This window comes from Sus scrofa, chromosome 14, assembly GCF_000003025.6.
Source record: "Sus scrofa isolate TJ Tabasco breed Duroc chromosome 14, Sscrofa11.1, whole genome shotgun sequence".
NCBI classification, from domain to species: domain Eukaryota; kingdom Metazoa; phylum Chordata; class Mammalia; order Artiodactyla; family Suidae; genus Sus; species Sus scrofa.
Window position 1 is genome coordinate 101565630 of NC_010456.5, and position 14353 is coordinate 101579982.

At 37.2% G+C, this 14353-nt stretch overlaps 1 protein-coding gene across 14 annotated transcripts in view; it reads left to right on the forward strand.

The window, feature by feature from the left end:
• The window catches only part of KIF20B (kinesin family member 20B), an 82019-nt gene that overhangs the window by 52945 nt on the left and 14721 nt on the right, over positions 1-14353 (forward strand). For 13 of the 14 annotated variants that reach the window (XM_005671270.3, XM_021072615.1, XM_005671272.3 and 10 more), the window contains 4 exons: positions 2137-2197; positions 7481-7606; positions 8316-8443; positions 11099-11254. In XM_005671270.3, coding sequence (XP_005671327.1) covers positions 2137-2197; positions 7481-7606; positions 8316-8443; positions 11099-11254 — 471 coding nt within the window. The remainder of the gene's footprint in view (positions 1-2136; positions 2198-7480; positions 7607-8315; positions 8444-11098; positions 11255-14353) is intronic. The other variant, XM_021072618.1, reaches the window with a different exon arrangement.

A 14353-nucleotide genomic window follows, 5' to 3' on the forward strand; every position in this document is an offset into this window, starting at 1 on the left:
GCACCCCTATGATACGAATGTTGGTGCGTTTAATGTTGTCCCAGAGTTCTCTTATACTGTCTTCACTTCTTTTCAATCTTTTTTCTTTTTCTCTTCCAAATCAGTCATTTCCTCTAGTCTGACCTCCACCTTGCTTATTACTTCTTCTGCTTCCTGTATTCTGCTCTTGGTTGCTTCAAATAAATTTCTTATTTCAGTAACTGTATTTTGCATCTCTGCTTGCTTAAGTTTTAAATCTTGTTATTTCTTTGCTGGATGTTTGCTATAAATTATCAGTCTGTGCCTCCAATTTATTTCCAATGTCTTGCATCATCTTTACCATCATCAGTCTAAAGTCTTTTTCCTGGTGGCTGACAATTTCCAGATCACTTAGCTGTTTTTCTGGGGGTTTTTCTTGCTCCCTTATCTAAATTATGGTTCTCTACCTTTTCATTTTTATAGGTTTTGGTGTGGTCTCCTTTTTGCAGACAACAGAGTTATAGCCTTTCTTCTGATGTCTGCACCCCTTGTGGCTGAAGTTGGTGTGGGGGCTTGCTGTAGGCTTCCCGATGGGAGGGACTAGTGCCTGCCCACTGGTAGGTGGAGCTGATTCTTATCTCTCTGGTGGTGGGGCTTTGTCTCTGGGTAAGATTAGAGGCAGCTGTGTGCCTGTGGGGTCTTTAGGCAGCCTGTTTATTTATGGATAGGGCTGTAATCCCACCTGGGTTATTGTTTGGCCTAGGGCTTCTCAGTGCTGTTGGGCAGGACCAGATTTTCCCAAAATGGCCACCTCTAGAGGAACACATACTGCCGAATATTCCCAAGAGCTTTGCCTCCTATGTCCTTCCCCCACAACGAGCCACAGTCACCCCCTATATTCCCAGGAGCTGCTCCAAGAACTGTATTCCGGTCCCACACAGATTCCTACGGAGTCCCTGCTTTACCCTGGGATGCACATGAAAGCCTGTGTGCACCTTTCAAGATTGGCGTCTCTGTTTTCCCCAGTCCCATGGAGCTCCTGTGCACAAGCCCCTCTGGCTTTCAATGCCAGGTCTTCCAGGGCTCTTTCTACCAATGCCAGATCCCCAGGCGTGGGGACCTGACATGGGGCTCAGAACTCTCACTCCTGTAGGTGAGTCTCTGTGATAGTTACTTTCTAGTTTGGGCTGCCCTCCTGGTGGGTATGAGGTTGCTTATATCATATTATCACCCCTCCTACTGTTTTGATGTGGCCTTCCTCTTTGTCTTCTGGAGTAGGATATGTTTTTTGAAAATTTCCAGTCCATTTAGTTGAATGTTGTTCAGCATTTGGTTGTAATTTTGTTGTTTTTATGAGAGAAATTGAGCTCCAGTACTTTATTCTGCCAATTTATTCCCATCTCTAATCACTGGATTAAGGATCTAGCATGGTCTTGCTATGAGCTGTGGTGTAGGTCAGAGATGCCAATAATTCTATGTTTGAAAACAAATTTTTTTTCTTATTGTGCCTTAAAAATACCTTTGATTCATTATGACTTTCTAGGAACTCTCAGGTGGTAGAACCCCTTCAATGCTAGTTTTAACCTGTTAGGCAATCCAGCCATCACTCCTCTCTCATCTGACTTCAGCACTGTCTTCTCACTTTGTAAGTTCTAGAATACTCACTACAGAACCTGAAATCTCGGAATCCTGTCATGAAACAGCTGGAAGGAGTTTCAGTGTACATAAATTAATCTTGTGTCCTTTTCAAACTTCCTTGCTACTTCCTACATATAGGGGATGTGGGGGCCTTATTATTTTCTGCATTTTGAGTCTATTGATAGGGAATTTATTATAGTTTTCTTTGTTCCACCTGGTTAAGTAAATAGCAAACTCCCATTTCCCCCTTTACTCTTCTTATGGTATGTAAAAGAACATACATGCTATCTTAAAATGTTGAGTAAAGAGAAAATGATTTGGCATTTTTGAGGTAAAGGTATAAAGTTTGGGGGGTATTGTTTTATTTTGTCTTATTACAATTCTCACCTTGCCCTTTTCTCTTAGGTGAAACAAACTAGTCAGCCTTGTAGGAGATAGATTTCAAACTTAATACTAAACCCTCTTTTTAAGTCCCACTATTAAATATTGGGGTACAGTTAAGTTACATTTTCATTTAATTTATGTTTTTTCATTTTGCAGGAGCAGTTAAATAATCAGAAAGTGGAAGAAGCTATACAGCAGTATGAAAGAGTGTGCAAAGGTCAGAAACAAAACTTTAAGTTCTAAAATGACTGCAAAATAAATAGTTAGATTAACAGTTGGTTTAACATTTTGCTTTGAAAATTCTAAAGGAAAATGAGGACAACATAAGATGTAACTTTAAGAGAAAAGCATTTATTCTAAAGAGTAACTTACCAGCGTAAAGTTTATCCTTGAAGAAGTAGAACATTAAGAAATACTCAGTCAAAGTAACATTGATTTCTAGGTAATGGCCAGTATTTTGTGAAAAATAAAGTCAATATTATAAAGATCACAATGTCTAGGAATGGCTTTCTAGACAAAATTATATAAAGAACATACTTCAAGTAAAATAGCTTTAAAGAATTTAATATTTTAGATTCAAATTGTATATGCTGATTTTCTTCAAATTATATCAAATTTTTATTTGAAATATTATAAAATTACTTTTATAGATGATATATACATATTTCTGCTCATAAAAGCATGCAGATTCCTCTCTTTCTTGTGACTCACCCCTTAACTTCTTAGTTGTGTGAGTGGTAGAGCTGGGATTTGAACTCATGTCTGTTTCACTTTTTTTTTTTGGTCTTTTTAGGGCCACAGGTGAGGCATATGGAGGTCCCAGACTAGGCGTCGAATCGGAGCTGTAGGTGCTGGCCTACACACTGCCACAGCAGTGTAGGATCTGAGCCACATCTGCCACCTACACCACAGCTCATGGCAATGCCAGAGCCTTAACCCGCTGGGCAAGGCCAGGGATCGAATCTGCATCCTCATGGGTACCAGTCAGATTCGTTTCCACTGAGCCACGACGGAAACTCCCTGTTTTACTCTTAAGTTTCAGACTCTCTTCACTAACTCATACTATTTGTGCTTGGCCAACTAAAGAGAATGGGTAAGAAAGCCAGATTATTACTTATTTAGATGACTTGGACTTTTATGGGATTTACTTGGATCAGTAAAGTTGGACATGAAAATAAATCTCTGTTCATAGCCCTGTTTGTTCCTACCTTTTTAGGCCATGGTTTCGCAACATCTCCTGCTTCCATAGTCTTTTTAGAGTTTCCCTTTATTTTGACTTCTTTGTCACTGTTGGGAGATGTAAATAGATCTTACCTATTCTGAAAAATATTCTTTGGACCAGGACATAGTGTCTGTCATAATTTTTTTTTCTTTACCAAATACTGAAAAATGTGGCACAGACCCATTTTGAGTACTCGAATCTTCATGTACTCTATGCTCTTACTCCTAAATCACTTGTAACCTACATATTTTCAAATCTTTTAGCTTTGCAAGATTTCAAATCTTTTAACAGTCCTTCCTTTCCTTTCCTCTTTATTTTCATGTTACTGTCTAGTCTCTTTCCCTCATTTTCATTTTTTAAGTAATATTTATTGTGTATGAGTGTACTTTTTCTAAATATAAAAGTAACGTGTCAGAGTTCCCGTCATGGCGCAGTGGTTAACGAACCCGACTAGGAACCATGAGGTTGTGGGTTCGGTCCCTGCCCTTGCTCAGTGGGTTAAGGATCCAGCGTTGCTGTGAGCTGTGGTGTGGGTCGAAGACTCGGCTTGGATCCCACGTTGCTGTGGCTCTGGCGTAGGCCAGTGGCTATGGCTCCGATTGGATCCCCAGCCTGGGAATCTCCATATGCAGCGGGAGTGGCCCTAGAAAAGGCAAAAAGACCAAAAAAAAAAAAAGTAATGTCGCTTCCTCTTTTTTGAAACTCTTACCTCAGACCTCAGCTTTTGTGATTTATTCTGCTGCTTACTGCCTTTCTCTTAGAATGTGCCTCAGCCATTTTGACAGATTCTCTGACTGAGGCATCATCATCTTTTCCTCTTTGTTTTCTCTCTTGAGAGTTCATTAACTCCTGTGATTTTAACTGTATGAGACATTATCTGACAAAAAAGTACATTTTTAGTTCTTCAGGCTTTCCTTGGCTTCTACCGACATTTCTATTTAAATACTCAATCCCATTCTCTTAGCTATCTTGTTAATTTTTAAAAATTGAGATTACAGACTATAAAATTTATCCTTTAAAAGTGTACTGTGTCGTGGATTTTAGTATATTCACAAGGTTGTACAATCACTACCTCTGTAATTCCACAACATTTTCATCACTCTGGAAAGAAATCCTGTATCCAATAGCAATCGCTCCCCATTCACCTCTTCCCCCACAATTCTGTTCTCTGTGTCTTCACATGGCCCTCTCCTCTTGGAGTTGTCTGGGTCTTATCCCTGTCTCTCTCTGTCCAGATTTCCCTCTTCTTACAAGGACACCAGTCATATTGGATTTAGGACCTAATGTCATGGGGTTTTTTCTTTGTTCCATTAATATGGTGTATTGCATTGATTTTCATATGTTGAACCAAACTTGAATTCCTTGGATTGAATCATACTTGGTCATGGTGTCTAATGCTTTTTATGTATTGCTGAATTCAGTTTGCTAGTGTTCTGTTGAGGATTTTTGCATCTGTATTCCTAAGGGATTCTGTTCTGTAGTTTTCTTATCTGGAGTGGTTTTAGGGTCTTAATAAATTCTGAACCTGAATGTCTTTCTTGCCAAAATATCTTAACCTGATCTCAGTTTCTACTGCTAATCTCTGCTGTTTGAATTTTTTAGACCAGAGGTTAGCAAGTGGCACCCCACTGATAAATCCAGCTCACTACCCAATTTTGTAAATAAAGCTTTATTGAAACATAGGAATACTTTCGTATTGTCTATGGCTGCTTTCACATTAAAGTAGCAGAGATAAATGGTTGTGACAGACCTTAAAATAGTTACTATCTGACCCGTCACAGAAAATGTTTGCCACTCCTGGTTTAGACCTTAAATAATACCATTTCCTCTCATGCTCAGATCCAGTACCTAAATTCTTTTACTTCTAGTGGCTACTCATATTTGTCCTGTCCCATTGCTGCTATGCCTTACGTCAAACTCACTCTCTTGTATTGCCATATAGATAGATTAATTTTTTAACTCTTCTTTCATTGTGTCATTTTTCCTACTAACAGTTTTCAGTAATTTCATATTGTCCAGATAATAGAATTTCACCCTCAAGCTTGGCATTCTAGCCTACCTTTTTCTAGCCTAATACAGTACAAATTTTCTGTTCTATGTAGACTAATTGGTTTTGTTCCCTAATCTTGCCTATGCCATTTTGCCTCTGTTTCTCTGATGAAGAAGGCCAATAAAAAGACCACAAAGACCACAGAGGAAGTCACTAAAAAGCCCCAGAAGCAGTCACTAAAACAATTGAAATTGTGAGAAATTTTACTTTAATCACATGCAAATCTATCTCTCCTTCTTCTTCGTTTTTTTTTTTTTTTTTCCTGGTCTCTTTAGAGCCACACCTGCAGCATGTGGAAGCTACCCAGTTAGGAACTTTGAATCCAAACTGCAGCTGCTGGCCACAGGCACAGCTCACAGCAGTGCTGGGTCCTTAACTCACTGAGTGAGGCCAGGGATTGAACCCATGTCCTCGTGGATATTAGTTGGGTTTATTACTGCTGAGCCATGAGGGGAACTCCCTAACCTCTTTCTTTTTAAAGCCTACATAGTATCCCATTTTTTTGTTTTTTGTGGTTTTTTTTTGGTCTTTTTTTTTGCCATTTCTTGGGCCGCTCCCATGGCATATGGAGGTTCCCAGGCTAAGGGTCGAATAGGAGCCATAGCCACTGGCCTACCCCAGGGCCACAGCAACGCGGGATCCAAGCCACATCTGCATTCTCCACCACAGCTCATGGCAATGCCGGATCCTTAACCCACTGAGCAAGGGCAGGGCTCAAACCCGCAACCTCATGGTTCCTAGTCAGATTCGTTAACCCCTGAGCCACGACGGGAACTCCCAGTATCCCATTTTTTTGATACTTTCAGGTCACTGTATATTTAATATGACCTTTTTTTTAAGCAAGAGAAGAAAATTTTATTCTCTTGAAAAAAAGCATTAAATAATGTGACAAAATTTATTAGAAGAGATAAAACTAATTCTGATATTCACAGAGGAGAATACTATTACAAGGTATGGCGTCCCTCATTTCCTCAAAGACATAATAATGATCATAAATAAAATATAATTTCAAAGTACAATAGAAGGACTTAATGTATAATTTCAACTGCTCTGAGTTATTACAGCTTCATTGTTTTTCTCAAATTTTAATTGAAATTTGGATTCAAAAGATAACATTAAGAACACCTAAATACCTTTTGTTAGATTCAGTATTTTTAAATATTTTGCATTTTTAATATTTTATTTTTTATTTAAAAATTTTGAATTTAAAATTTTTTATATTTGCATTTATTTCTCTCTTTCATATGTATACATTATACTGAGCCACTTAAAAGGAATTTTACAGGCATCAATAGTACTTTATGCTTAAGTGCTTTCTCACAAAATTTGTATGATAAAAACATTGTCTTGTGTAATGCAATATCATATCTAAGAAAACTAATACTCAGCGTATCTCATAACTACTCTGCAGTGATATGACCTCTTTTGATGAAAAGACATTTTTTGGTTATTTCAAACATTATTTTTTAGTTGTTGTAAACATTACCCTATATATATTTAATACGAAAATCTTTGTGTACACATGTAAATATATTTTTACAAGAAGTTTCTAGCAGTATACTTGTTGGCACAAATGATGTATTTAAAATTTTGATGAATATTGCTAAACTGCTCCCCAAAGTCATTATACTAGTTTATATTTTTAATAGTGTACAGTGCTGTTGGGAAAACGATGCTGATAGACTTGCTTGTTGAGGGTTGCCACAGATGTTCAGTTTGTAAAAAACACAATATATACAGAACGCAATAAAGTGAAGAACAGTAAAGTAATAGTTTTATTATTTTTATTAACAGTTTAATTAAATTGGAGAGTTCTTAATTTTATCTGAAGAGTTCTTTTCAATTCACTTGTTTTTGCAGTCACCCAAGCATCCATCTATGCATCAGTGATTTGATCCTTTGTATATGCCATTACTGTGCTAGGAATTGAAAGTATAGCAGTGAACAAGGCAGAGTTTCTATGTGGAACTCATATTCTATTATAGTTAATGAAAGTGTATAATGTTTTTGTCCATGCCTGCAGTGTGTGGAAGTTCCTGGGCCGGGGATCAAACCTACGCCACAGCAATGAAACAAGCTACTGCAGTGATAACTCTGGATCCTTAACTCACTGTATCACAAGAGAAGTCCAGTAAAAGTGTATTTTAATTTTAGAAGAAACTCAAGGAAATTTGCGTATCTACATGAAGATGTTAGTAATTTCTAAAATGTTCTTTCCAAATTCTTAGATCTCAGTGTTAAAGAGAAAATAATTGAAGACATGCGAATGACTCTAGAAGAGCAAGAACAAACTCAGGTAGAACAAGATCAAGTGCTTGAGGCTAAATTAGAGGAAGCTGAAAGACTGGCAACAGGTAAAACAAGTTGCTTAAGTATCTCGAAGCGTACTCTTCCATTTTCTTTATTTTCCAAGATTTCTTTCCTTTTAAAAGTGCTTTAATATTTATATAATTTATAATGAAAATGTATTTGGTATGTTTTTGGAATATTCCATCACTTGTCACTGTGATGGATTGTTCTGCGTTAAATTATATGTAAATAAAGAAGGCATAAACTGTATGATAGCTTACAGTGATAACTGTATGATAACTGTATGATAGCTTACAGTGTTCTCCAGATGTTAAGAATAAACTTTCAGTTGTGTTTCACCTCTGTACAGTGATTGGTTTCATCTTATATGTTTATTTCAATAAATACTCTGATTCTATACCTCAGAATACCCTCAGTTGAGGATATAGCTCTGGGATAGAATCTTTGACTGCAGAATACCATCAGTGGTTTTTATTTTATTTTTTTTTTTTAATTTTTGAGAACATGAAGTTTCTTACATATTTGCATGCATTTATACTGTATACTCAACACTATTGAGTGGGTTATTGAGAAATTGCTGTAGTATTCTCTAAGAATTTGGTAAGCTCTTAGAATAATCTCAGTTCTATCTTGGTAAATGTACTTCTGCTTCTGGGCTCTACTGTTTCTTGTCTGTATCCCATACCACACATATCTCTACATGGTATAACTTTTATATGTGCTTTTAAAAATAATTTTATGTTTTTAAATCAGAATTGGAAAAATGGAAGGAAAAATGCAAAGATCTGGAAACCAAAAGCAATGAAAGGTCAAATAAAGAACTTGAGGATAACACAGATATACTTAATATAAAGCTTAGTAAGCTTCAAGATGAGTTACAGGTATGAATTTTATATGTGTGTGTATATGTGTATCTATATATTTGTTATATTTCTCAAAAGAGAAGAATTGAGCAAGTATTTTATAATTAATTTACATATGGGTGAAGTAACATCTGGGAAATGAGTACGTAGATAAAATTTTTCAGAACTCACTGAAATGACATGAAGAAATTCCCAAGATGAAAATTACTAAATCCCAATAAAATGCAGTAATTGGGTCTTCAATTTTAAATTTTACGTATTTAATTCCTAGTCATCACTTTTTTTTTTTTTTTGTCTTTTTTTGTCTTGTTGTTGCTGCTATTTCTTGGGCCGCTCCCGCGGCATATGGAGGTTCCCAGGCTAGGGGTCTAGTCGGAGCTGTAGCCACCGGCCTACGCCAGAGCCACAGCAACGCAGGATCTGAGCCGCGTCTGCGACCTACACCACAGCTCATGGCAACGCCGGATCGTTAACCCACTGAGCAAGGGCAGGGACCGAACCCGCAACCTCATGGTTCCTAGTCGGATTCGTTAACCACTGCGCCACGACGGGAACTCCCCTAGTCATCACTTTTTATGTCTTTTACCTATTTTTCTATTCCTGAACTTCAAACTCATGAAATACTGCTATGGAGAAGATGACTATTAGGAAAATTATTTTGATTATTGTAAATTTAATTATCAAGTAGGAAAAGAATGGAACTGTATATCTGAACACTGGAATACATTTGAAACCATACAACTACATAGAAGATATTCTGTTTTGTGTTAATTTTTTTTTCCATGTTCAGCTTTCATATACTGTGTGTAGAATACAACATATGGGGGAAATGTTTTTTTAATGAGATTTAGCAGGTAGTACATACAATTTTGCACATTTTAAAAGAAGTTGCATTCATAACTGCAGTTTCGAAATTGAAGAAAATATAGTAATGATTTTGAAAAGACTGCATCTAAATTATTTTCTTAAATTCAGGCTGTATATAATCAGATACTGAACAAATACTACTCTCTCTTTTCTAACTGTTAATTATATACTTTAGAATTTATCCTTTCCCTTGTCAAAACCCCAAAGCAGCTGGAACAAAGTAAATACTCCATTAATTATGAAAAAAATACATTAACTACATTGAGACTGTTCATTTTAAGGATACTGATATATTTTACATTGGTCTAAAATGTTATGATCACATATCTTAGATAATAAACTGTGCAATCCTGGAATGGACTTGCTATAATTTATCCAGTACAGTGGCTTTAGAAGCTTTTTAAACAGTGGGATTTTTTTTTTTTTTTTTTTTTATGTGTCTTTTTGTCTTTTCTAGGGCTGCTCCCATGGCATATGGAGATTCCCAGGCTGGGGGTCTAATCGGAGCTATAGCCACTGGCCTATGCCATAGCCACAGCAACGAGGAATCCGAGCCGCGTCTGCGACCTACACCACAGCTCACGGCAATGCCGGATTGTTACTGAGCAAGAGCGGTGATCGAACCCGCAACCTCATGGTTCTTAGGCAGATTTGTTAACCACTGCACCACGACAGACACTCCAAACAGTGGGATTTTTAAATACATAGTTGTTAATGTGATGTTATTGTTTTTGTTTCAAATGAAGTTTTACTTCTACATATAAACTACGTGTTTTTGAACCCAAAGGCTCTATGGCAGCTCTTTTTTTTTTTTTTTTTGGAAATTTACCAAGTGTATTTTCTCTCCAGCTGTTACCTGCATTCCTTAAAACTAATAAATATTTGTCCTGTTGCATAAATTCTTTATTTGAAGTCCTATATACCCAGGAAAATTTTGTTTTTGGAACCAAACAATTAGAAATAATCACCATAAATCAAACATATGTATAATCTGGCATTTAAGAAGACTTGGTTCTCTGTAACTCTTTCAGAAAAAAAATTTTTAAGGGCCACATCCACAGCATATGGAAATTTCCAGGCCAGGGGTCAAATTGGAGCTGCAGCTGCCGGCCTGTGCCACAGCCACAGCAACATGCCAGATGCGAGCTGTGTCTGCAGCCGACACCACAGCTCATAGCAGTGCCAGATCCTTTACCCACTAAGCTGGGCCAGGGATTGAACCTGCGTCCTCATGGTTACTAGTCAGGTTTCACCACTGATCCACAACAGGAACTTCCTCAGAAATTTAAATTATTTCTTCTTAAGCTCACTGATGAAGGAAATTGTGAAATGGACCTTACATCAAAATAAAGTTTATAAACGAGATTCTGTCTAGGAAGGCAAACCAGCAGTGTTCTTTTTATAATCTGAAACAAATTCTAATCTTGTCATTATTTAAAGAAAAATTCAGAGTTCCCATTGCAGCTCAGTGGGTTAAGAACCCAATATAGTGTCTGTGAGGATGCGGGTTCAATCAAGATCTGGTGTTGCCACAAGCGGTGGTATAGGTCCCATATGTGACTCAGGTCTGGCACAGCTGTGGTGTAGGCTGCTTAAGTACAGCTCTGATTCGACCCCTAGCCCTGGGAATTTCAATATGCCCCAGGTGCAGCTGTAAAAAGAAAAGAAAAAGAAAAAAAACCTCTTATTTTTAAGTTTTTGAGGAGGTGAAATGAAAAATGATACATTTATGAAAATGTTATAAGTACAAATTTATTAACTGCTTTTTAAGTATGTGGTGGTTACCTGTCCTATTTATACATTTAGGAATCTGAACAGAAATATAAAGCTGATAGAAAAAAATGGTTAGAAGAAAAAATGATGCTTATCACTCAAGCAAAAGAAGCCGAAGATCTACGAAACAAAGAGATGAAAAAATATGCTGAAGACAGAGAGCATTGTTTGAAGCAACAAAATGAAATGGTTAGTAACAGTTTTATACTTTAGCTTTTGTAGTCTGCCTGCTTTCTTTAGCTTATTAAATATTTTCCTAGGAGGCTTAGATTCTTATAGTGTCTACATGGTTGCCTGAATTCCTTTTTTTTTTTTTTTAAAGCATTTTGTCTGTAAGATGATTTTTCTATCCCAATCTTGAAGTTCCATTTATGTTCTTATTTTAACTTTTCAGTCCATTTTGCAAGTTGGAAAAATAACTAATTACTCTGTCTAGATTCAGAACTTAAGTCTCTTCTTGACTGCCGCAATGTTGTTCCTACCCATAAGCTGATTTTGTCAGGATCTGTCTGTCCCATAGCCCATCCAACCTTCCTGAACATTAAAAGGCAAGAAGTGGAATCACAGCTGTTGGCTATCATAGTCACTTCCGCTCCAAACCAGGATTGGGCCCTCTTTTCCTAATCAGTGGTATACCTCTGGAAGCAATGTCATAAGTAAACCTCCATTGAGTTTTATTTTGTTTTTTGCTTTTTAGGGCCGCACCCATGCATATGGAGGTTCCCAGGCTAGGGGTCAAATCGAGCTGTAGCTGCCGGCCTACACCATAGCAACACCAGATCCAAGCTACGTCTGGGACCTACACCACAACTCACGGCAACGTTGGATCCTTAACCAACCCACTGAGCGAGGCCAGGGATCAAACCCACAACCTCATGGTTCCTAATTGGATTCGTCTCCACTGTGCCACAATGGGAACGCCCTTCTTTGAGTTTTTAATCCTAGAAAAAGCTAGCTTTCTCTTTTCTCCCATGTATTTCTTTACAATCTTATCTTGGATATGTGTCTGCCATATTTAAGAAATTATTTACTTTTTTTAGCTTTTAAAATTGTTACATACATAACAATAAGTAAACAAAACAAACATGTAACTCAATGAATTATTGTAGCGCCAGTGCCCACTTTAGTACCACCCACTTTTAAGAAATAGAACAATATCGGCATCCCAGAAGCCCCCTCTTCTCAATAGTAATAACTATTCTTTTAGTGTTAAACTTTAATTTTGCTTATTTTTGAATTTTTTGTTCCTGGCTTCTTTCACTCAGTATTACGTTTCTGAGAATCATCCACACTGTTTAATGTAGCTGGAGTTAGTCTATTTTCATTGCTGAATATTTCATTGTATAAGTATACCCCAGGCTATTCAATTTAAAGTTGAAGATATATGGATTGTTTCCTGATTTGGGCTGTCATGAGTAAGTTCTTCTATAAACATTTTTTTTCTAATTTGTCTTTTTTGGGGCTGCACCTGCAGCATACGGAAGTTCCCAGGCTAGGGCTCTAATCGGAGCTGCAGCTGCAGGCCTGCACCACAGCAACAACACCAGATCTGAGCTGCATCTGCAACCTACACCACAGCTCATGGCAGTGCCAGATCCTTAACTCACTGAGTGAGGCCAGGGATCAAACTCGAGTCTTCATGGATACTAGTCATGTTCATAACCCACTGAACCACAACGAGAACTCCTCCTGTAAACATTTTTATATATTTCTCTTAGTACACATGAGCATACATTTCTGTTGCATATATAGTCAAGAATGGAATTGCTAGTTGATAGGGTAAACATGTGGAACTCTAGTAGAATGCCAGACTGATTTTCAGTATAGTTGTACCCATTTATACTCAAACTAGTATTGTTGGATCTTTTGTTTATTGGCTCTGCCTATGAAAGTCCCCTTGCTTATTTATTCTGTATTAGACTGTCTTTTTTTGTTGATTTATAGGAGTTCCCTATCCTTTCTGATTAGGAGTGTGTTACAATTACTTTCTTTCAATCTTTGGTTTACCTTTTTACTTATCTTTTTAAAACAGAAGTTCTTAGAGTTATTTGAATTCATTTTCCCCATCTTTTCCATTATGAATCTTTGTGAAGATGTTCTCTTACATTATTTCCTGAAATGTTTTGGATTTTACCTTTCATACTTACCTCCTAGAATTGGTTTTTGTGTTGGAGTGAGATAGGGGTAAAGGCTGTTGTTATTATAGTAAATGTAGATTCCTATTTGACCTAGTAGTACTAACTGAAAAATTATTTTCCACTGCTCTGTAACTTTTATCATAAATCAGTTGTTCAAGGATTAACTTTTTTTATGGTATGTGATTATGATTAAAATTTTTTTCTTTTTTTTTTGTTTGGGTATTCAGTTATTCCATCACCCTTTGTTGAAAAGGCTGTCCTTTCCTCCACTGGATTTCTTTGGCATTTTTATGGGGTGTCAATTGACCATACATTTGTGGACCCTGTCCTCTGTTCTCTGATTCCTGTGTATCCTCACACCAATATCATGCTGTGTTTTTTTGTTTTGTTTTGTTTTTTCCTTTTAGTAAAGCTTAAGAACAACCTTTATTTTTTATTTTATTTTTGACTGCACCTGTGGCATGCAGAAGTTCCAAGGCCTGGCATCAAACCTGCACCACAGCAATGACAACGCCAGATCCTTAACCCACTAGACCATCAGGGAGCTCCCCACAATGTCTTGATTATTATTGTAGTAGGCTTGTAATGCCATAGTGTGATTGCTCCTACTTTGTTCTTCATTTTCAAAATGATTTTGACTTATATATCATTTGCATTTTCATAGTCTCTTTAGAGTCAGCTTTTCCATTTCTATAGGCCCACCCAAGTCTACCTGGATTTTGACTGAAGTTGCTTTGATTCTGTAGATCTATTTGGAAGAACTGACATTTTAACAGTACTGAGTCTTTTTTGGTCCTTGAACGCAGATTCTGTTTACTTAAGTGTTCTTTAACAACTTTTTTTTTTTTTACTTTTTAGGGCTACGCCTGTGCTGCATATGGAGATTCCCAGGCTAAGGGTCAAATTGGAGCCACAGCTGCTGGCCTACACCACAGCCACAGCAGTGCCAGATCTGAGCTGCGTATGCAACCTACACCACAGCTCACAGCAACGTTGGATCCATAACCCACTGAGCGAGGCCAGGGATCAAACCCACAACCTCATGGTTCCTAGTTGGATTCATTTCTGCTATGCCCCAACAGGAACTCCAAGTGTTCTTTAACTTCTTTCAGCAATGTTTTGTAGTTTATCATGTTTAGGTCTTGCATAT